The 22791-nt window shown below is 39.8% G+C and overlaps 1 protein-coding gene across 1 annotated transcript; it reads left to right on the top strand.

Annotated features, from left to right (window-relative positions):
* Nucleotides 1–11579: 11579 nt before the first annotated feature.
* Nucleotides 11580–13897, top strand: LOC123664545 (serine protease inhibitor 77Ba-like). The gene has a single exon (XM_045599078.1). It carries the CDS (start codon nucleotides 12091–12093, stop codon nucleotides 13324–13326), a length of 1236 nt encoding a protein of 411 aa, XP_045455034.1. The 5' UTR covers nucleotides 11580–12090; the 3' UTR covers nucleotides 13327–13897.
* The last annotated feature ends 8894 nt before the right edge of the window (nucleotides 13898–22791 follow it).

The following is a 22791-nucleotide window of genomic DNA, read 5'->3' as shown; positions in this document are numbered from 1 at the left end:
TGAGTTATATTATAGGGTTTATAATGTTTAACATTTCGTAACTCAATGGATTAATAACTCCCAATAAAGTAAAGGAAAATTCAGTTATTTCATAAAATATTGATTAATTTGTAGATTTTCTTGCCTTTTTACGTACTTTCCTTGTTAACATATCAAACTTAGTTATTTTATCCTCACAAATACGAACTTTTTTTAAAATTAACCTTTTTGCAACATCGACAACAAAATAAAAAATTGCCCTAATGATGAATTTTTTGCATATTTAACGACACATTAGCGCAGTTATGCCAACAAGTTATTTATTACATTTTAAATAAATAAATATAATCAACGCTTATACATCGCACTAACAACATCGGCTTCTCAATAAAAATTCTGCAAAAATAGAATCTTGAGCCAAGCGCCACAGTGGGTGTGCCAAGTGATTTCCGGAAGTGCTTTTCATATCATACCCTGCGGGCAAACCCGTAACCCTAAGGGAACCGGAGTAACAAGACCCAAGTTTTGAATCATTGACACAAGCAGAAAGGAACTTCGCAATAAATTGAGAGTTAGATCAACAGAGAGTTGGTGATAAGACCCTTGCAACGACACCATCCATACCATCTTCAGTGGAAGGACAGCAGAGAAAAGAAACACATATAAGGAACGTTACATAACAAATTATTTAAAATTCACATAGCAACACAAGGCAAATAAAACAGTCGAAGCGCACATCAATCTCGCGACCTAGTTTAAGCGCGTGACCGACAAAAAAAAACACTTACGTTGCGTCGCGGCTCGGACATCGCGAGACTGCAAACTGCACCTGACTCTGCTTCTTCAAATAAAGTAAAACTATATCAAGATAAAATAATATCAAATATAATACTGTATCAAGACCGCGCGAAGAACACGTGAAAAAACAGCTGCAACGACTAAACTACGGGACACTTGCGGAATCATCGGCGCATCACATCCTTTCGCCACGTGAGTCCAACTGACCAAATCTAGTTTTAAAAGTAATCATCGCTGTATATTTTGAAAGTAGTTATTAGTTGTATACATATCTTTAGTACATAAGTGCAAGCAAAGATGTCTTCACTCACCAACAAAAAGACAACCGAGGCGTCATCGGTGATTTCAAAATCATCGGTCTCGCTTCGGAAAAAAGTTCTGAAAAAGCTTGCAAACGTAACCGGAACTAGTACACCTGCCGCACCGCTGCCGTCGACATCAAGCGAAAAACCAAAAAATGTAGCGGAATTCACTGTCATCCACACCGACACAGCCTCGGAGCCCCAATTATCGGATCTGGAGGACAGTGAGACGTCCTCGGCGGGCTCTGTAGCCTCCGAAAACAGCAGGAGGACCTCCCTCCTCTACACCACCCCAAAGAGAGGAACAGGAGTAGAAATGGAAATGGTCACGGGTGTGGCCAACGACCTCCTACAACGCGGCAAGGAAGCTTTAGAAAATAGCGGCAATATGAAACGTGGGGTGAAAATGATCGCCTATGAGAGTCTGCAGGGCCTCTACGAGACGGTCCTGTCGCTCTCGGACTCGCGCAGCCGACACAAGTGCAACCTTGAGAAGGAGCGCGCCCGTCACGCCCAAGAATTGGTGCGGGTCGAAAGAGCTCATGCTAAAGAGCTCACTGAACTCAAAAAGACGCTCCTCTCAGGGATGCAAAAAACTCAGACAGACTTGGTGGAGACGTTGAGGGAGACTCGAGCCGTCCGCTCTTGGCTGGAGTACGAGACGGTGGAGCCTTTCCGGCGGATCCGTGACATCTGGGAAACGCAAGTCAAATTAGAAGAAAAGCTGAGCGAGCTCCATAGGGTGGTCTCGTCAATCAGGAACGGCAGTGAAGTGACTTCGCAGACGGACAGTAAAGTCCAGGAGCTACTTAAGGCAGTGGGGAATAAAATAGGATCGCTCTCAAGTGGCCTAGAGAAGCTGAAAGACGAACTAACACATACCAAGACCTTCCTCACTGCGAAAATTGACGACATCCCACTGACCTTGGACGACGAAAGCCGCCCACAGGTAAACAAGGACACGGCATGGAGAACCCATCTGGATGAGATCAAGCAGCACATAAAGTCAATAAATACACAACCATCTAGTACACAGTCAAACCCACAACAAGATCTGGCCCCCCTATTCGAAGTTTTAAATGAAAAGGTCGAGATCATGTCCTCGGAGCTGCGCACCCTGAGGGATTCTAGCAAGACCACCGCATCCCCAAAAAAACCAACACTGGAGACGGAGATGGCGGTTCAGGAGGTCAAGCAGACCCTCAATACTATTAAAGAAGGAGTCACGAAATTAGCTCCTTTGGCGCCGACAACCTACGCCCATGCCGCAGCCCGACTAAAAACAGAGAGTGTGGAACAAAGACCCAACCACACTCTCATCATCTCGTCCCGGAACCCGCAGGAGACCAGCGAGCAAGTGCTTACCAAGATCAAAGACTCGCTGGATTTAAAGAAGTCTGGGGCGAGGATGGAAAGGGTCCGTAAGGCTCGCGACCAGAAAGTCGTGGTGAGGTGCGCCTCAAAAGAGGACATGGTTAAGATCAGGGGCCAGGTCCAGAAAAATACAGAGCTGACGGTGCGGGAGCCCACAAACCAGGACCCCCTGGTCTGCGTGCGGGGAGTGCTGTCAAATTACACCAACGAGGAGATTGTAGACCTTATCAAGGCCCAAAATAGTCATATCCTCGAAGGAGTAGACAAGGCGGCACTTAAAATGAAGGTGCGGTTTAGGATGCGCGCCCGAAACCCCCACGAATGTCACCCTGTGATCGAGCTTTCCCCGTCGCTCTGGAGAGAGTTTATAGACAAGGGCAAGATCTATGTAGGATTCAGTAGATGCACGGTCGAGGATCAGTCCCCCCTCGTCCAGTGCTCATGCACACACATGGTGCCTTGGCTTCGGACATACCAGGGCACTTTGCAAACAGGACAACAACACATGCAACTACTGCGCCGGAGAACACACGGGGGGGACCTGTCCCTCGAAAGCGAAGAGTGACTTGCCCAAGTGTATAAACTGTCTCAGAGCCAAAAGATCCAGTCCTGACCTGGAACATACCGCGTACAGCGCTGGGTGCCCAGAGAGAATAAAATGGGACAACATAGCGAGATCACGGGTGCAATATTGCTAAGGGCGACCCGGAGACCAAAGTTGTGGTCCCTAACAGAGAGGCGGACGGTGCAGGATGCGCTTTGCGCTTTATACAAGCAAACCTGCAGCGCTCAAAGTTGGCAACGAGCGAACTGCTTCAGGTGGCCCAGAAAAAAGGGATCTCTTTCGCCCTAGTACAAGAACCGTATACCGGAAGAACGGGCGAAATGAGACAATACCCTGGCACGAAGACCATCCAGTGCACCATGGGCCGCCAGAAACCAGTAAAGGCGGCGATTATCGTGTTCGGTGACAACGTGGAAGTCATTCATGACCCCCAAATTGTCACCGAGAACGTGGCCGCCGTCTTCGTAAAGGCCGGCCGACTCGAGCTTGGCATACTGTCCGTCTACTTCGAACCAAGGGACCAAGATATGGAACCATATCTCAGACAGGTGAGAACGGCTACCGCGAAGTTTCCCACACACCATCACATAGTGGCCGGTGACGTTAATGCCTGGAGTCACTGGTGGGGCAGCAGCTCGGAAGACCATCGCGGAGCACAACTCCACGGTTTTATCACCGAAATGGACCTCCACATTCATAACAATGGCGATGTGCCCACATTCGAGACCTATAGAGGAGACAGGTTATACTCGAACTGCGTGGACTTGACCCTAACCAGTCAGTCCCTTCTCGCGAGACTAGAAACCTGGCAAGTGGAACGAAATCTGATCACATCTGATCACAACGCCATAACGTTTAGTCTGCGCACTGAGGGGCCCTTAAAACCATTGGTCCCAATCTCGACGCGCAGATACAACACCAAAAAGGCGCGATGGACAGATTTCTCCGCTACCCTAACAACTGGCCTCGCGGAAGAAAGCGTCACTCTGGAAGCCGTCCTAAATGTCTCGAACAAGGACGATCTCGATGTAATAATCGCAAAATACGTCGCGATCATTCACCGCACGTGCGAGAGTACCATCCCGAAGATAAAACCTTGGAAAGGCGACCCTCGACCGCCCTGGTGGTCGGTAGAGCTAGATTCCCTGAAAAGGGAGCAACTAAGAGCCAAACGTCGCATCAGAAATGCTGCACCCTGCAGAAGGGCTGGCGTCATCGAAGAATACGTACGGGCCAAGGAAAAATATAAACAGGCGGCAGACGAAGCAGCCACTCAGAGCTGGAAAGACTTCTGCACGGCACAGGACCGTGAAAGCGTGTGGGACGGCATCTACAGAGTCATCAGGAAGACCTCTCGTAGACACGAGGACGCATTGCTAAGGAACGAATCAGGCGAAACACTGTCACCAGAACAGTCGGCTAAACTCCTAGCAAAAACGTTCTACCCTGACGACTCTGTAGAGACCGAAACCGCCCATCACAAATAGATCCGAGAGGCCGTAGAAGGAAGAACTCCCGCGGAGTTAGAAGATCTGTCCGACGACGACCCGCCATTTACGGCCGCAGAGCTGGAACAGGTTCTTTTGAGCCAAAATCCCAAAAAAGCTCCAGGCCCAGACGGGTTAACGTCGGATATATGCGCGGCGGCAATAAACTGCAACAGGGAGTTATTCCTAGCGCTGGCGAACAAATGCCTATCGCTATCCTACTTCCCCAAGCAGTGGAAGGTCGCCCACGTATGCATCCTCCGCAAACCAGCAAAAGAGGACTACACTCACCCGAAGACCTATCGGATAGACCTATCGGACTCCTGTCGATCCTAGGAAAGACAGTTGAGAAAATGATGGTGGGTAGACTTCAGTGGAGGCTCTTCCCTACGCTGCACCGAAGCCAGTACGGATTCATGCCACAGAGGGGAACGGAAGACGCCCTCTACGATCTCGTCAGGCATATCAGGCAGGAAATGGACTCTAAGAAGATAGTACTTCTGGTATCGCTTGACATAGAGCGCGCTTTCGATAATGCATGGTGGCCGGCTCTCAAAAAACAGCTGGTGGACAAGCATTGCCCGAGAAACCTATTTGCTATGGTCGCCTCATACCTCCAGGATCGAAAGGTCATTGTTAATTACGCCAGAGCGACCAGTGAGAAGGAGACCACGAAGGGTTGCGTCCAAGGATCCATTGGCGGGCCAACCTTCTGGAACCTCATACTGGATTCGCTGCTGAGAAAGATCAGCGATATGGGAGCGTATTGCCAGGCCTTTGCGGACGATGTGATCCTCGTCTTCTCCAGCCAAAAATCCGGCAACCTACAGGCCTCAGCCGAAACCACCTTAGCTGCTGTACAAGAGTGGGGTATACATAACAAACTGAGCTTCGCCGCGCATAAGACCAACGCGATGGTGCTCACTAAAAAGCTGAAATACGATACCCCCATATTCCATATGTCCGGCACTCGACTGAGGCTTGTAGGTCAAATAAAACTGCTGGGGCTCATTTTGGACTCGAAGCTCACTTTCAACGCGCACGTATCCGCAGTATGCAAAAAAGCTGCGGACATTTATAAACAGCTTGCGCGCGCGGCGAGAGTGACTTGGGGTCTGAACGGAGAGATCGTACGGACCATATATCTGGCGGTGATAGAGCCCATTGTTCTGTACGCAGCGAGCGTATGGTCCTCTGCAGCAGAGAAGTTGACGGTACGAAAGTAACTAAACTCACTGCAGAGAGGATTTGCTCTGAAAATGTGCAGGGCGTACAGAACGGTGTCGCTTACATCGGCACTAGTCCTCTCAGGTTTGCTCCCGTTAGACCTTCGTGTTCGAGAGGCGGCCATACTATTTGAGACCAAAAAGGGTTACAGCACGGACCTTCTTCCACCGGGAAGAGAGCTAGAGCGCAAGGTGGGACCAATGCAAAACCCCCACCCTTCTCTACTCATGACAACGGAGTACGAGCGCTTAGAGAGTCTGAACCCCGAAGTCCTTGAGGAACACAGCATCGTCGGGCCTCTTATCTTTACCGACGGAAGCAAAATAGAGGGTAAAGTTGGAGCCGCCCTCACATGTTGGGACCAAGACAGGGAGGTAAGATACTCCACTTTCCGGTTAGAGCCGCACAACACTGTCTTTCAATCCGAGATGTACGCACTCTTCAGAGCAGTGGAAATAGCAAAAACCTCAAAGTCACGCTCCATCAACATCTTGAGCGAATCGAGGTCATCTTTGGATCTGCTGAGGAGCCCCTCAGTGACTCACCCTCTGGCCGTGGAAATGAAGAGTCGAATCAGACAGCTCCGGGAGGAAAATAAGACAGTGCGGTTCTTTTGGTTGAGGGCCCATGTTGGAACACCGGGCAATGAGAGAGCGGACGAGCTGGCCAAAAGGGCGGCTTTAACAAAAAATACGGCACCTGACTACGACAGAGTACCAATCTCGTATGTCAGAAGGCAGATCCGGGAAGCGACTGTCAGGGTCTGGCAGGACAGATACAATTCTTCGAAGACTGGCTCGGTCACGAAAATATTCCTACCGGATGTAAAGACCGCTTACAGACTGGTAAGGAAATCGGCACCAACATCTGTCGACACGCAAATTCTGACCGGCCACGGAGGATTTGCGGCGTATCTTCACAGATTCCACCTCACTGACAGTCCCTCGTGTATCTGCGACCCGAATTGTGAGGAGACAGTTCTGCATATTATACTGAATTGCCCGAGGTTCAGCAAGGAAAGGCTGGATCTGGAACTCAAACTCCAGATTAAACTGGACCAGCCATCGCTCCACACCATCCTGGAGAGCGAGGCCAGCAGAACGTCCTTCCTCACATTCGCGAGAAAGGCCGTCAATACAGCCGCAAAGAGGAACAGCACGCTTTCTCCATCACCGGCTTTAACACCTGCGCAGAGTGCCAACACCGTCGTTCATACAACACACACTCAGATACACTACACACAAGCACAAATAGAGCAAAACCGTGTCCAACAAGCCGCTCAGCGAGATAACACAACAGCTCCGCGGATGTCTCCTGGCCGCACCCTTCTGGGCCAAATAACTAGGACCATGTCTTCCTCACTCCAGGACCTGTTCAGGAATAGAGCCAACCAAAACGCACCTCCGCAGCCGACTCAGAGCAGGATGACACAAGCCTCGACCAGTGAAGTGAATGGAAGTGGAGAAGTTGGTATTAGGACCAGATGCGTGGTTCTATTCATGGACAGCGAAGTGGAGAGGATGGGGATAAGCTTCTGTCGCTCCGAAGAACTCAATCGGCTGGCGATTTCGCCGGGACTCGCCTTATTGATAAACGGTAGCACTCAAAAGACAAGCATAAGGTGCACAAAAATTACAGCGCTAGCGCAAGAACAGGAGGGTGACCCGACCTATCGTTTGTTGCGGTTAAAAAACAAAGAGATCGCACTCTTCGAATGGGGAGAGACGTCCGCCTTCGCGCAGTCCAGCTTGTGGCTACAGCGGATGAGCGAGATCACCGGGGGAATCCCCGGAAAAATCAGTATTGATTCGATGAGAGTCGGCTATGATAGAGGCGACGTATCAGATAGGTACGGTTGCCTAATGGCCTCCAAGAACAGTGAGGTCATTGTCTACGAAGACAGGGGGGAGGACCTTGGTTACTTAAGACCAAAATCAAAATCACCTTCACCCTCTGCATCGCCGGCTCTCGGGGAAGCCGCACCGAGCGACTCGGAGCGCCTACAACTAAAGGTCGAGGCCCAGAAGGTAGAACAACGTAGGGCAACGGCCGCACCCAAATCTAAGCCGAGCTCGATGTCATTGGCGACATTTATCCAGGCAACCATCTCCCCGAAGCAAAGTAAGCTTCCCCATCACCCCTCTCCCAAAAAGGCTGGACAGGGAGAGCGACTATCGGAGGCGCTGAGCAGGTTCACCAAAGACAATAGTCCGAGGCACCCAGCGGCGTCACCGGCCGCTCGAACTAAGGCCGATATGGGACAAGTATCACCACCGAGACATCGACGGGCGTCCACACCGCTTCAACACGCGGAAAACGCCCTAATCGAGTTCCTGGCCATTATTAAGGCAAACCGCGAGGTAAGCTTGGCCACCTGCAAAAAGATCATGCAGGCCTACCAGTACGATCACCAAAGATTACTGGAGGTGGAACTCGAAGAAGCCGAAGCAGCCATATACAACAGTGATACCCGACAAATACTCAAGGGCAAGATGTCGGGTAGGTATATGGCCGCATATAACATCACAGCAGGCTTCGTGAGCGCGGTCGAGTCTGAGGGTAATGACGAGGAGTCACAAACCTTTGCAACACCCGAAGGGGACCCGGTGGTGGTAGTGGCGAGATGCACGAAAGTAATGCTGGGTGACCGGATGCTACGGATGGCAAAAACCATCACGGGCGACCGGGCCGAAGCCGGCTTACCGTACGTGGCCTGGGAACTACCATCACTGGAGTGGATAAACGGGGTACCGGGATGCGGCAAGACAACCCGAATAGTCAGGTACTTCGATGAGGACACAGAAGTCGTGATTACGACCACAGTCGAGGCGGCTAAAGATCTAAAAGAAAAACTGGTGCACCGCTATGGCAACAAGGTCAAGCAAAGGGTGCGTACTATGGCCTCCGTTCTGGTAAATGGCTTCCGTGAGGGTTCAAAAATCAACCGCCTAACGGTGGACGAAGCCCTCATGAACCATTTCGGAGCCATAGTAATGGCCGCCCGACTATCGGGAGCTGAGAAGGTAGTCCTCATCGGAGATATAAACCAACTGCCGTACATCGACAGGGATAACCTGTTCGAAATGCGGTATTGTAGACCAACTCTTATAACGACTATTTCGTGCGAGTTGTCGTGCACGCATCGTAACCCCAAAGATGTCGCCTTTGCCATCAGTGAGGTTTACAAGTCCGTGTACAGCTCAAGCACAAAGATCCGATCTTTGCGAGTGGAGAGTCTCACAGGCGCGCGCATTCCTGTAGGAAGGGACTGAACCCTGTACCTGGTATTTACGCAAGAGGAGAAGAGATTGCTGACTGACCAGGGATACGGGTCCGGTGAGGGATCGCCCGTCTTAACCATTCATGAGGCGCAGGGCCAGACCTATGAGGACGTCATCGTCCTCCAGACAAATACAAGGAGGCTCAAGATCCACGACAGCGTTTCGCACGCTGTAGTCGCGGTGACTAGACACACCAACAACTGTGTCTATTACACCGACGACCGTGACGACGCAATTGGTCGCTTTGTGGCGAGGGCAGCGGAGATGACGGACAAGAAAATCCTTGAGCATAGTCTCAAGATGGCCATTCACCATAGAGATGCTGCCGTCATTGAGAATGTGCTCAAAATGTTGAAAAATGTAGAGGTGTGAAGACATTATTGTATTGTAAGTATAAATTATGCGTAGATAAAAGTGTAAAGTAAGTAATATAAATAATAAAATTGAATGTAATAGTATAGGAATAGGATAATGTAATTGTAATGATAAGGCTTTATATATTTACTTAATAAGATAGGATTAGTCATATAATATATTAATAATAAAAATTAAAAAAAAAAAAAAAATTTAAATGGATAAAACGATTCCTAACCACAAAAAAAAAGTACCTAACTACTAACAATAACATAGGTTAAGTGTACATTGTAAGTAGCTAATAAGTGTACATATATTGTAGTTAGAAAATAAGTGTACATATATTGTAGTTAGCAAATAAGTGTAAATATAATAAAAATAATTAGTATATAAGAATATAAAATAAGCAATATGTAGAATAGTCTTGGTCAGTGGACTCGCGTCGACTTTTAGAAATTTGAAATTTTAAGATTAGTTATTAATGCTTCTAGATTCTAAGTTGCGGTGAAGTACCGATGCATGTTAAAAAAAAAAATAATAGCAATATATGGAATAACAAAAGCACGGGCATAATAAGCCTGTGGATATATCACATAACTAAAAAAAAAAAAAAAAAATAAATAAATATGCGCAATACGTCTTAACATAATTATTTATTATAAAATTAAACCCTCCGACGCGTCTGTCTCTATGTTTTCGCTATAAACTCAAAAACTACTGAAAACGAAAAGCTACTTGAGAATTCACATCGAGAGTACTGCCTAAATAAAAAAAAAAGTCCGCGAAAACATTTGTAGCGAAAGCATCTTTCAAGGATAGATATTTTTTTTTTATATAGGACAATCATTCTTACTTCTAAAACAATGGTCACGTACAATGCAGTGCGGTGACTAGTGATCGACAGTCAAATATCTATTGTTAAATTAAATTCACGGAATACCTACTTATGAGATATGCCATCGCTTCCGTTCCATTTTTTATCTGTTTTCCCATTGTTTTATCCTTATACTTTCAATGACGCCATCTGAGTAAATAATAAAATTACATCACATTTATTGCTTGCCACCAGGCAGAATTAACGTATAAGGCTTCGAATAAGATAAGTGGGTATGTTTAATATACGTTTTATTTGTAGATAAAACGGTGCAATAAACAACTGTACCGTTTAACCAAGACTAATTATACTAACTTTTATCCACGGTTTCGCTCGCATGGCATTTTTTTAAATAAAAATGTTACTTTTAATGCCTCCAAGAATATGTGTACAAACATCCATGATGATTTTTCGTGTGAAAGCGTAACAAACAAACTTACATTTACATTTATAATATGACTAGCAGTGCCTGCGACTTCATCCGCGTGGAATTTAACAAAAAAGTTAATGTTCAGTTCGCAGAGTTCTAAAATAAAAATAGCTTGTTATCTTTCTTCTATTCGTCTTTCTATTCTTGTGTCTATTTCACAGATTACAACAAACATTGTAAAAAAATATTTTTGTATATGTAGGTACTGTGTATACATCCATATGCATTGAGTAAAAGCAATTATTTTAATATAACAAACAGACACTCCAATTGCATTTGTAGAATAGAATGGAATAAAACTGACTAGCGCAATCACTCCTTATTACACCAGTTTAGACGAAATAAACAGACGGATAGACAAAAATCGTAAAAAATGTTATTTTGGTATATGTACCGTGTACACATCCATATACATTTAGTAAAACATTCGAATTTTATTTGTTTTGTCTGGATTAATTAATAGAATAGACCAGAGTAGAGAAATAGAGTAGAATAGTACGAAATAGAACAAAATAGGACCCTTTGTTCTGTTAGAGTAAAGTAGATTCAAGTAGAATCGAATAGATTCGAGTAGAATAAGATAGAAAATCGATTATATGATTTTACAATATAAAATCGAATTGAAATTAAATATCGATTAGTAAATCTAATAGAAAATCGAATAGAAAAATAATAAAATCAATTTGAAAATCGATCGTATAATAAGTGATTATATATTTTATAATTGATTTTCTATTAACTAATTAAAAAATAAATAAAAGAATAACGAACGAACGACGAACATTTCAGAACCATATAGATTCAGATTCAAAATTCACCATTGAAATATGAAATTGGGCTCCTTTGCATGACCTGTATATAAGACCGTGAGCTTGACAATGACTGACAAAATCTCTATAATTATACTCTTTGGTAGTTTGGTCCAATTTGGTCAAAACACAGGTCAAAATCAAACCATGGAGCTTGGAAAGTTCCATGATCCAAAGGCTTGACAAGACATTAGATTAGACCTCTGCATTAGACAACGGTTACCTTTATAATTTATACTCTTTGACAACGGTAACAGCAAATGAATGAAACAACAATTCATTGAGATCTTTATAAAATGTTTATGGCCACTTCTCTGATTTACGTTATCAGACCTTTTTAATTTCATCATAAACTTGATATGATATATTATAAAGTTATAAACACAAGAACAAAACCGGTTAACATTATTAATAGGTTTTTCCCATTTAAATATTTCCTGACCGTGACGACTTCGCTCAGTCACTCGCGAGTCGCGACATTGCGCATGGCTTAATGGTCAGTCAGTCTCATTTGTGTGGCCTATAAAATGAGTGCTGAGTAACGCAAACTAAGAACTTTTTAAAAACGTTATAAAATAAAAATAAAATTTTTTGTCTCGAAAATATCAAAATGCGTTATCAGATAACAGTGCTGTGTTTATATTTACTAACTTTGTGCGATAGTCAGAAGCAAATTGTACCATTACATGAAACGCTGCACCATGGTTTGACGGAAAGAATAGGAAATTTTTCCTTGGAATTACTTTATCATACAGCGCAGTCACAGCCAAAAGGTACAAATTTAATTATTTCACCGATTACCGTGTGGACGGTTTTAGCTGTTATTGCTGAAGGAGCAAGTGAGAAGACCCTTACACAAATAAATCGGTCGATCCGAATAACAGCTAAAACGAGAGCTACGATCAGGAAAGACTATCAAAACATCATTGAATGGCTCAAAGTGAACACAACCACTGTGGAATTACAAAAGTTTAATGCTCTCTTTGTCGAGGAACTTAGTTACCCTTTAATCGACTTCCAGAAGGCAGCGAAAGAGTATGATACAAGAATGATAGCTGTTAACTTCACTGAGCCAGAAAAAACATCTAAATTAATTAATACTCTTATATCGACTGTGACACACAATCGCATACCTGAAATCATAGACAGTAGTGCCGTAGAAAATTCAAATTTAGTTTTACTAAGTGCAATGTATTTTAAAGGACAGTGGACAGTACCTTTTAAAGCATCTCTGACGAAACAAGAACCATTCTTCGATAGTAACGGAAATAGACTGGGTTACGTCAACATGATGTACAACCGCTTTACTTATCCATTTGCAAATATAGAAGCTTTACAAGCACGAGTGCTCGAGATCCCTTACGGGCAATATAACCGTTTATCATTGCTTGTAATGTTACCACATCCAGGGGTCACTTTGAATCAAATGTTTTATAACTTAGGAAATATTTCATTAGACACTGTGTTTAATGAGTTAAAAATTTCGAAAGAGGATTACGGTGATGACGAAGTAGATTGTTATCTACCACGTTTTAAAATACAAACAAACCTTAGTTTGAAGGATTCTTTAATGAAAATGGGCATTAGTGATTTGTTTGACCCGAGAAAAGCGAGACTGCCTCACATGACGCGGTTTCCCGTGTATGTGTCTAGAATAATACACAAGGCAGAGATAGAGGTGACGGAGGAGGGAACAACAGCATCAGCAGTCACTAGTTCGGAGTTTGCAAATCGTATTAGCACTATGAAATTTGAAGTTAATAGGCCTTTCTGTTACTTGATTATAGAAAAAGTTACTAACACAGTAGCATTCGGTGGCTTCTATAATACTCCGTCACTATTCTAAACAAAATTATAGAGATATTATTGATTGTTGAATATTTTTAAAACCTTATATTTTATCTCTAATGAATGTAAATAGTTTTGTATATCAAATTATTTTTTGAATATCATTCATATCTGTACAAATTGTTGTAAAAAATGTGTATTGTGTAAATTGTCTGTTTGAATTATTTTATTGACTTTGTATGCTATTGAATCCGAAAAAAGTGTCTTATTAAAACATTTTTATTCCATCAATATGTATAAGTAATACTATGGTATCAACAGTATAGCAAAAAGATCTTATGCACTATTACAGAGTGCATACTTTTGTTACATTAAATGTATTACAAGTAGTAAAGATATTTGCTGTGATGTACTATTTATATTATGAATATTTTACCATACATCAGGAGGAAATTTCGAAAACTAGTCAACCCAACTATTCCACAATTCGTCCTACAATATTCGAAAGTAAACTACTTTGTAAAAAGGCTATTTTTTAAAATATGGTCAATCTTAAAATTATTTTATAGTAATTTACATTATAGTAGATTTAGTTTAAATGGAATTAAATTGGTTTCAATGACTTAGTAGAAGCATTTGAATTTTTAACCGACTCCCAAAAAAGGAGGAGGTTCTCAATTTGACTGTATTTTTTTTTCTTTTTTTTTTACATATGTTACATCAGAACTTTTGACCATGTGGACCGATTTCGACAATTTTTTTTTAATCGAAAGGTGGTGTGTGTCAGTTGGTCCCATTGTTGTTGTACACGGGCTATTTTCCGCAACTCGACGTCTTGGTGCGCCTTTTTTGCGTGATCCCATCTTGGTCCCATTTATTAAAAATAAGTTTAAATTTTGAGTTCACCACTAATGTAAAATTGCCTCCTGACTTGTAATAGTAGATATGTACAAAAATTGTAAAAATTCAAAACTAAATAGTACAACTCAGCCAGTCAGTACAACGCTCATTGTAATGCATGATATTTAACAAAAATCAATGTGTATAACTGTACTGTGTGTTCAAATGTGTGATGTATTGTATGCTGTGATTGCAGGCTGTATTAAAATATTATTTGTATTGTAGTCTAGTATACTAATCAGTTCTAATGACATCTTAAATTAACCAGTGACATCAGTAGAAACATCACTGATAATTATATTGTCATTAGTACTTACTATGCCAGCCTGTCTATTTGAAATAGCGTTTGTGCTAATGGGGGGGAGGGGGGTTTTTTCAGAAAAATTGCGTTAAAATGATAATAGGTACAATTTGTTACAATCTATTGAAATAAATTTATTAAATATATGTACTAATGAATATAATTGTTTTCTCAATAAATATTTTGCTTAAAGGTCTACCTTTAGGGATTTATAAGTTTGTGTGCAGCTGTAATGTTGATGGCAACCATAACACTGACTAGTATTCTGGATTATGAAGCAAAATGTACCTTTTTAGTTCATACTACTGTAAATATTAAATAATATATAACTGGAATATTAAAATCGTCATTTTTTTAACAGGACATCTGAAAGAATAAAATACAAATTTTTTATTAATATATCATTGTTTTATTATTTATTTAAGTTAGTCACGTAATCAAATCAACGTAACAATTTTGTATAAAACTCGCTTTCCGCTGCGGCTTCGCACGCCTGTACTACACGAATCACGATTTTGACTTTTGACGGTTCCGTTTTCCCGTTAAAATACCTATAGTTTATCGCCGAGTTGCACGAAAAGAAATTAAAATTTAAGTAGTGATTAAACTAATTTAATCGCAAGAATTGTATGAAATTCTTGTGATTAAATTAGTTTAATCTCTGTATATAATTAGTTTAATCTGTATGTCACTCGGTGATAATCTAGCTTTCTACTGATGAAAACTTTTTGAAGAAAAACTTCTTTATACACGCTTGACTTGGGGAGTAAGCTGGTGAATGTGTGACGAGATCGTTGCGAAGAGTGTGATCGGGACCAGATCACACTTTTCGGGCATCAGTCGAGGCGAACGGAGAGAGAGTTACGTTTCTCGCACTGAAGTTTTATTTTTATTTTAGTTTATTAAAATAATATTACATAATACTTTTGATACTACGGACATGCATCACCCGCGACCAGGGCGCGTGCGTCGACGCCACAATATCGGGAGTTTTCAAATAACAATCGCACATGTCCCGTGGAATCTAGTGTTCCTAGCTTTGCTATAAAACTTCTTAACAGTCATATTCGGTTTTTGAGTTTATCCATTACACAAAAAATACAATATTTACTCTTTAAAATAATATTTTAAAAGTATTACTATATGAATAAAAATATGTTGGAGTTAATGACACAAATTTTCAAGATTCATCTCAATTTACTCCCCAATCAGCAATTATGGAATAAACTTCAATGTTGATATCATTATCGCTTATTCGGTATTATTATTTTTCTAAACAATTCGATAAACGTCAAAAGTAATGTATTTTTACTGAATGGATTTGATTTGTGTTATTTAAATAAGTACATGCCCCTCAATATCTTAAAGAACGGTTCACGTATCTTTGCAATTCCCATGAACGTTCCCTTAGATCTGATTCCAATTTACTTCTAAAAGTTCCTTCCCATAAATCCTCCTTCTATTCTAATTCTTTCACTGCTAAAGCTGTCCGCCTTTGGAATTCTCTTCCGCTTTCAATAAGACGTGCTTCTACTCCAGCCTGTTTTAAGCAACGTCTAAAGAAGTACTATATGTCCCTTAACATACAATAATATTCAGAATTTTAACATGTACTTTTCATATTATCAATATATATTTTGCAAATATACGCGTATATTAATACTATTTTGTTTATTTATGTATGGATATTTGTACTTATATGTGTATGAATTAATGAATCTATTATCCACTATTTTTTTTTTTTATTCATCCTTAAGGATATTGTACACTTCCTATCCGTCACTACTATATCATGTCCTGTGCCCAAAGGTTATCTGGAAGAAATCGCTCTTCAGCGATAAGATCGCCTTTGTACATCTTTTTTTTTTGTAATTACTACTGTTTGTTTATATTTTGGTGTACAATAAAGAATATTATTATTATTATTATTATTACATCTAAATCAAAATGAATCGCCGACATGGGCTCGGATAACTGCAGAGCAATCGCACACTTTTTGCATTTTTTGGTTTCTTTATTGCCAGAACAAAGTTTTAACGAAAGAAATAATGATGGATATATATATATATACGAAAATAATAGTTTCCGTACCGTTATAATTATTTATTACATAACTACATGTATGGGCTAAGACCGCTGGTAGTGGGTTCAAATCATCTACGTCCCTGAGGAGAATGAAAATATCCTGATAGACTTCTGAGATAATTACAATTAACACAAAAAACATCTATATAGCTAAAACTTCTTAACGAAAAATTCCTTTGATCTTGTTTCTGGAAGACATTTATAAAACACAGTTTATATATTATTTTTCTCTGCAGAATCTTCTTCCGAATCGGTGGTAGCTTCACTTTTAAAAATAATAATCAAATAAAAATTTCAATTTGTAAAATGATTCGAAAGCGTTTTTGAAGCATATTTGAATAAGGTTGTTTTTGATTTTGATTTAAGAGATGTTACAATACAGTATGTATATATCATCCATCTAATATCTAATATATAAAATTCTCGTGTCACAGTTTTCGTTGCCATACTCCTCCGAAACGACTTGACCGATTTTGATGAAATTTTTTGTGCTTATCCGGTATCTATGAGAATCGGCCAACATCTATTTTTCATCCCCCTAAATGTTAGGGGTAGTCCACCCCTAAATTTTTTATTTTTATTTTTTAGACAAAATTTTTAATTTCTATTTTTTTATGATACAACATTAAAAAATACATACAACCCTAAATTTTCAACCCTCTACCATCAACCCCTATTTTTAAATAGCGTTTAGCGGCAAGACAACGTTTGCCGGGTCAGCTAGTATATCTTATAAATTACATAACTATGACACGTAGAACTTAAACACGTGATGCATCGTAAGTGACACAATTAAAATACCATTCATTCATGTTACCAGGGTAGACAACTTATGAGAAAAAAAAAATTCCAATTAGAAAACTACAACTATATACAAATAAATTACGGGCGTATTGAGGTCGGCAAATAATGGAGAGTGACGACGCGTTGATGCAACGGTCACAGCACACTGGTTTGTGGCTGTTGCGCTTGCGGTGGCGGGCTCGATCCATGTACATGAGAAACATTTGTATAGGCCATGCAGATGTTTTCCATGGTCTGGGTGTTTGTGCAGTACTTGTGAGTCTCCCCATCGTGCCTCGGGGAGCACGTTAAACTGTCAGTCCCAGTTGTTATCATGTACACCTGATAGCGATCGTTGCTCATAGTAGGGAATATATCCGCCAACCCGCATCGGAAAAGCGCGGTGGATTAAGCTCTGATCCTTCTCTTACATGGAGAAAGAGGCCTATGACCAGCAGTGGGATATTAGAGGTTAAAGCTAAATAGTCCAATTATTTCCAGATTACCCAGGGAACCGCACGCCTTGTTAAAAATGTATGTACAACTACACAAGCAAATTTCAAGTAAAAACAGCATTTCCTCTGTGAATATATAGATTGTTTTGAAATGTTGCCCAGTTTGGTGCAGACGTTCAAAAGTTTGTCGCGCACGGCGCATACTTACCTACATACGTTTCGGCAATTTATTTTTAGTTATATAGATGTTTTTAGTATATTTAAAGCAACATCTAGATTTGAAAAAAGAGTTTTTATATCGATAAATAAAACTTTTTGTACAACTTCGTAAACAAGGCTATATATTTTACAATAAACACAGTAAAATAGATTCTATATTCTTAAACCTAAGTACCATTATATCTGCGAGTTAAAGTACATAAAAGTAAACTAATACCTCGAGTATAATACCGAGAGTATTTTCTTGATCTCATATTGTATGTAAGAAAATAATTTATATGAATTGTATTCATAGATGTACATATTAGCTAGTCTATTTTTAACACTTACGTGTTTATATCAATTTTGTTTTAAAAGTCTTTCGATTTACCTACCTATTCATGTTATTTGCAAAAGATATATAGATACTACATTGCAATGATATTAGAAATAAATAAGACAACCTTTTACTCAATGTTAATGATAACAACCGGGACCGACGGCTTAACGTGCTCTTCGGGCCCCGGGGCACGATGGGGAGACCCACAAGGACTGCACAAACACTCAGACCATAACGACAAACATCTGCATAACCAATACAAATGTTTGTCATGTGCGGGGATCGAACGCGCAAACGCCAGCGCAACAAATACAAACCAGTGCTGTGACGGTTGCGCCAACGCGTCGTCGTCTATTGGTACACAATCAATGTTGTTGTTGGCTGTTTTGTCAGAAATATCATGTTCGAAAAAATTCTGCGCGATAGTAGTGACGACATATTGTATTGAACCACCATCTACCGTCTTTCGTAGGAATTACTACTTACTTTTAATGCCCTTCGAAAAGTACGCGAGATGACGCAGCAGTCGCTTTTTCAATTCGATACGTGTGGATTTTGCAGTGAGGACTTCACTGCAGTATTCTAGCTTACTTCTGGCCAGACTACTGTAAAGTTTAATCGTAATAAATGGCTTACAGAAATCTGGAATTCCGCAATAGAAAACCCAGTGACTTTGTAGCTGATGTGATTATGCTATCGATATGTTTGGTAAATCTTATTTAACGCCCAAATGCCCCAAATCACGCATCGATCGAACCGCAGTCAGTATCAGTATAGTGTTGACTCTGAACAAAGTTATGTTTTCTGGTAAGACTAATGACTACTTCATTTTTTGGCATTGAAAAGAAATCCTGACGACTGATTTTATTTTCTTACTTTACTTAAATAAATAAGGCTATTATCTATATTTGACGACGCGTTGGCGTAGCGGTCAAAGCACTGTATGTTGCGCTAGTGGTCGCGGGTTCGTTCCCCGTACAAATTTTGTATTGGCCATATACATGTTTGTCGGTGTCTGGGCATTTGTGCTTGTATATTGTTCGTGTTTCCGGACCCCCGACACAGGAGAAAATCCTACTTGGCGTTGTTGAGTGCAAAGCGTTGATTTATTTATTTTATCACTAAAAAGTTTCAAATACATGATTGACAATAAAAAAAGAATAATCTAAGCAACCTTTCTCCTCACTAATCTAATTCTGGGTTTTTTTTATATATTTCACTCCTTTATTCACTTACACACTTATACACAAATGAACACACGCATAAAAATCATCATTTTTTTTTCTTTATTTGATTATTATTTGTCTGATATTGATTAATATTGTAAGCCTTGGTGGATGAGCGGGGTACCCAGTAATACGGGACACCACCTAGTACAGGGGCCCTTGCGACTTGTTTGTTAAAACTTATTATTATCAATAAACTATTTGTATTTTTTTTTCACTTAATAAACTACAACTCTTAGATTTAGAGAGAATTTAGATTAGAATTGCAAATAAAAATTTCGCGTATGTAATCTGGAATACGGTGGTGAAAAAGAAAAATACTTCGCAAACATTTCTGTTTGATACCGTGATGTGTCAAATATCGATAGCGGTAACCTGCGAAACAGGCTGTTACTGCGCCAACGCGTCACTTGAATGATACTACATCAGTCTGACGTATGTAAAAGTTCCTCATTTATTTCAAAACACCTTTTGTGTGATGTCATTAGTTGAAGTAATAAAAATAGCTTTTGATACTAGTTCAATAATACCAGTTTTTTTTTTTTTTTTGAATAAAATGTCATACTAACGTCACAGTGTCTATAAAACACGGTCACGGTCACGTTTTATATTTCATCATTTAAAAAGTTTTCCGGAAAAATATGTTCCAAATGCCAATATGTTCCAAAGGCCGCGTTGGCGCAACGGTCAGCTATGGATGGATGGATGGTAGCTATGGATGGTGCCTATTGCGCGTGTGGTTGCGGGCTCGATCCCCGCACATGACAAATATTTGTATTGGCCATACAGATGTTTGCCGTGGTCTGGGTGTTTGTGCAGTCCTTGTGGGTCTCCCCACCGTGCCTCGGAGAGCACGTTAAGCCGGTCCCGGTTGTTATCATGTACACCTGATGGCGATCGTTACTCAGCGTGGTGGATTAAGCTCTGATCCTTCTCCTACATGGGGAAGGAGGCCTATGCCCAGTAGTGGGATATTACAGGCTGAAGCGTATGTTCCAAATTTCTATGAGTAAACTAGTCACCAATTTTACTTTTGACATTTTTTTCACAGTCTTACTATCATCTGTGGTATAAACATGATTATGTTGTTCTTAAATATAAAAAACGAGTCGCCTTTATAAAAAAATAGTTTAGTGAAAAAAAAATATTCAATATATTTAGAAAATAATTAGTGGCCTTCAGCCCCCCAGGCCCCCATGGCTTCAAATTCTCTAAATCCAGCCCTAGATTTAATAGGGCAGAAGTAGGTACTTTAACGCCGATAGTCGCGAGTTCAGAACGCGCTTGGGGTCAATATCTGTATAATTATGTACAATTACTTACTTCTGGTTTTACTGTGACCTTGTGGGCCGAGCCTCAGAGTAAAGGCGGTCTGCCCCGATTGTTATCATAGACACCTAATTATAGCGGTCGTTCGCCAACCAGTTTTGAAACTGATTCACTTATAAGAGTGTCTACGTATTTTCTCCAAACAATCAAATGTTTTTGTGGTTTTCGATGAACTCATTCTCGGGAACAGTTTGTTGTTTCATTGAACGCTTTCGATACCACTTTGTGACACGAGGTCGAATGTATAACTACATACTTAGTAGACAATATATAGTTTGTGATGAAAATGTTATGTAAAACATATGTAATTTCTTAACGCTCTGTTTTGTTTTAGTGAGTATTATCATACGATAGCTGACCCGGTGAACTTTGACCCCCAAATTTTTTTAATTTTTTTTTTTTTTAGATTGGTACAAACTCTATCCTGACAAAAAAGGAGCTATTAGTGCAATTTGGTGTAGTCGTTTGGAAGTTATGACCGTATATACATTTCGGCAATTCATTTTTAATGTAATAAATTTTATGAATGCGTTTCAAACATTAGGATATACCATAATTTTTTTTTTTTATTTACGTACGCATACAGTCCACTAAACTCCGCTGAAATATTATAAAGAAATAACTTTTTCGGATTTCAGATGCCCGACGTTTCGGATTAGTTCGGCTAGTAATTCCACATTCGTTCTCCTTTAAAAGTATTCAATGACTGTTTAGGAAGGAAAAAAAAACATGTGTGTAACATTTATTTTAATATTATTTCGCTATTTTTTGGTTACAGCTGGCAGTTCTGGCGAAAGCATAATTAATATCATTTTATGTATTGTTATTGTATTAAAATTATACAGATTAGGTGTATTTTCTTGTCTACAATAATATAATATTAAATTTGTGTAGTGGAATTTTTATGAATATACTAAATGGGTATTCTTAGTATTTTTTATAATACTCTTCTAATCTCATCTAAGCTATTATATAACTGTGTCACAAAATAATAAAAAGTACCCATCTATAAATTCTGCGGTATACAAGTATGACTTTTAAATGTCAATTTGGCACAAACTATTTGGTCAAAGTCATCAAGGGTCGATAGAGAAGGTACTTGTGGTCGAGATTCAATATTAATTTTGTGTTGACGATACAACATAGCATCAATGTTAGCATACATGGCAGTAAGATGTAATATTCTATAACACATTTTAAAATTCCTATATAAATACCTTAATTAGAAACAAAAGAGTTTTGATAACTTATAACTTATTTTTTAACTCATGTTTTTGATTTTTTTTTTTGATTTGAATTCAAACATGCATTTTTACTTACAATAAATACAGATAAAAAATTGTTACCAAAAAAAAAAACATTAAAAATAATTTTATTAATTAATAAAATAAATATTTTAATTATTAAAAAAAAAAAATTAAAACAGAATAATAACAAACAATAATTTTATTTATTTATTTAGCGACATGCTTTATATTATAGACTTATTTATCAGACATTTCAGACGTTTTAAAAGCGTAATCGTGTATACGTACATCCTACACATCGTAATCTTAATAATGACTAGAAATTAATCCTAATAACTAAATATATTAGTATATTTACATTAAATTATAAATAATAATGTAGAGTTTTCATTATTTTATAATATTCATATATTTAGCCCATGACTTTTCGCGAGGAATTCATTTAATATATTTAAGAATTAATTTTGGATAATACGGCATTTTTGGTATATAAAAAGTTTATAGAAACTTACCTGGTAACACTAAAACACATATTCAAGGAATAGATTGATACATCATATATATATCTTCAAAATAAGTAGTCCATTTTAAGCTTTATAAGTTCTTATTATTGATACTAATGGATTTCTGATGATTTCTCATAACATACTTGAGATAAC

This window comes from Melitaea cinxia, chromosome 22, assembly GCF_905220565.1.
Source record: "Melitaea cinxia chromosome 22, ilMelCinx1.1, whole genome shotgun sequence".
NCBI classification, from domain to species: domain Eukaryota; kingdom Metazoa; phylum Arthropoda; class Insecta; order Lepidoptera; family Nymphalidae; genus Melitaea; species Melitaea cinxia.
The sequence above is the reverse complement of the archived record's forward strand: the minus strand, read 5'-3'. Positions and strand labels throughout refer to the sequence as shown.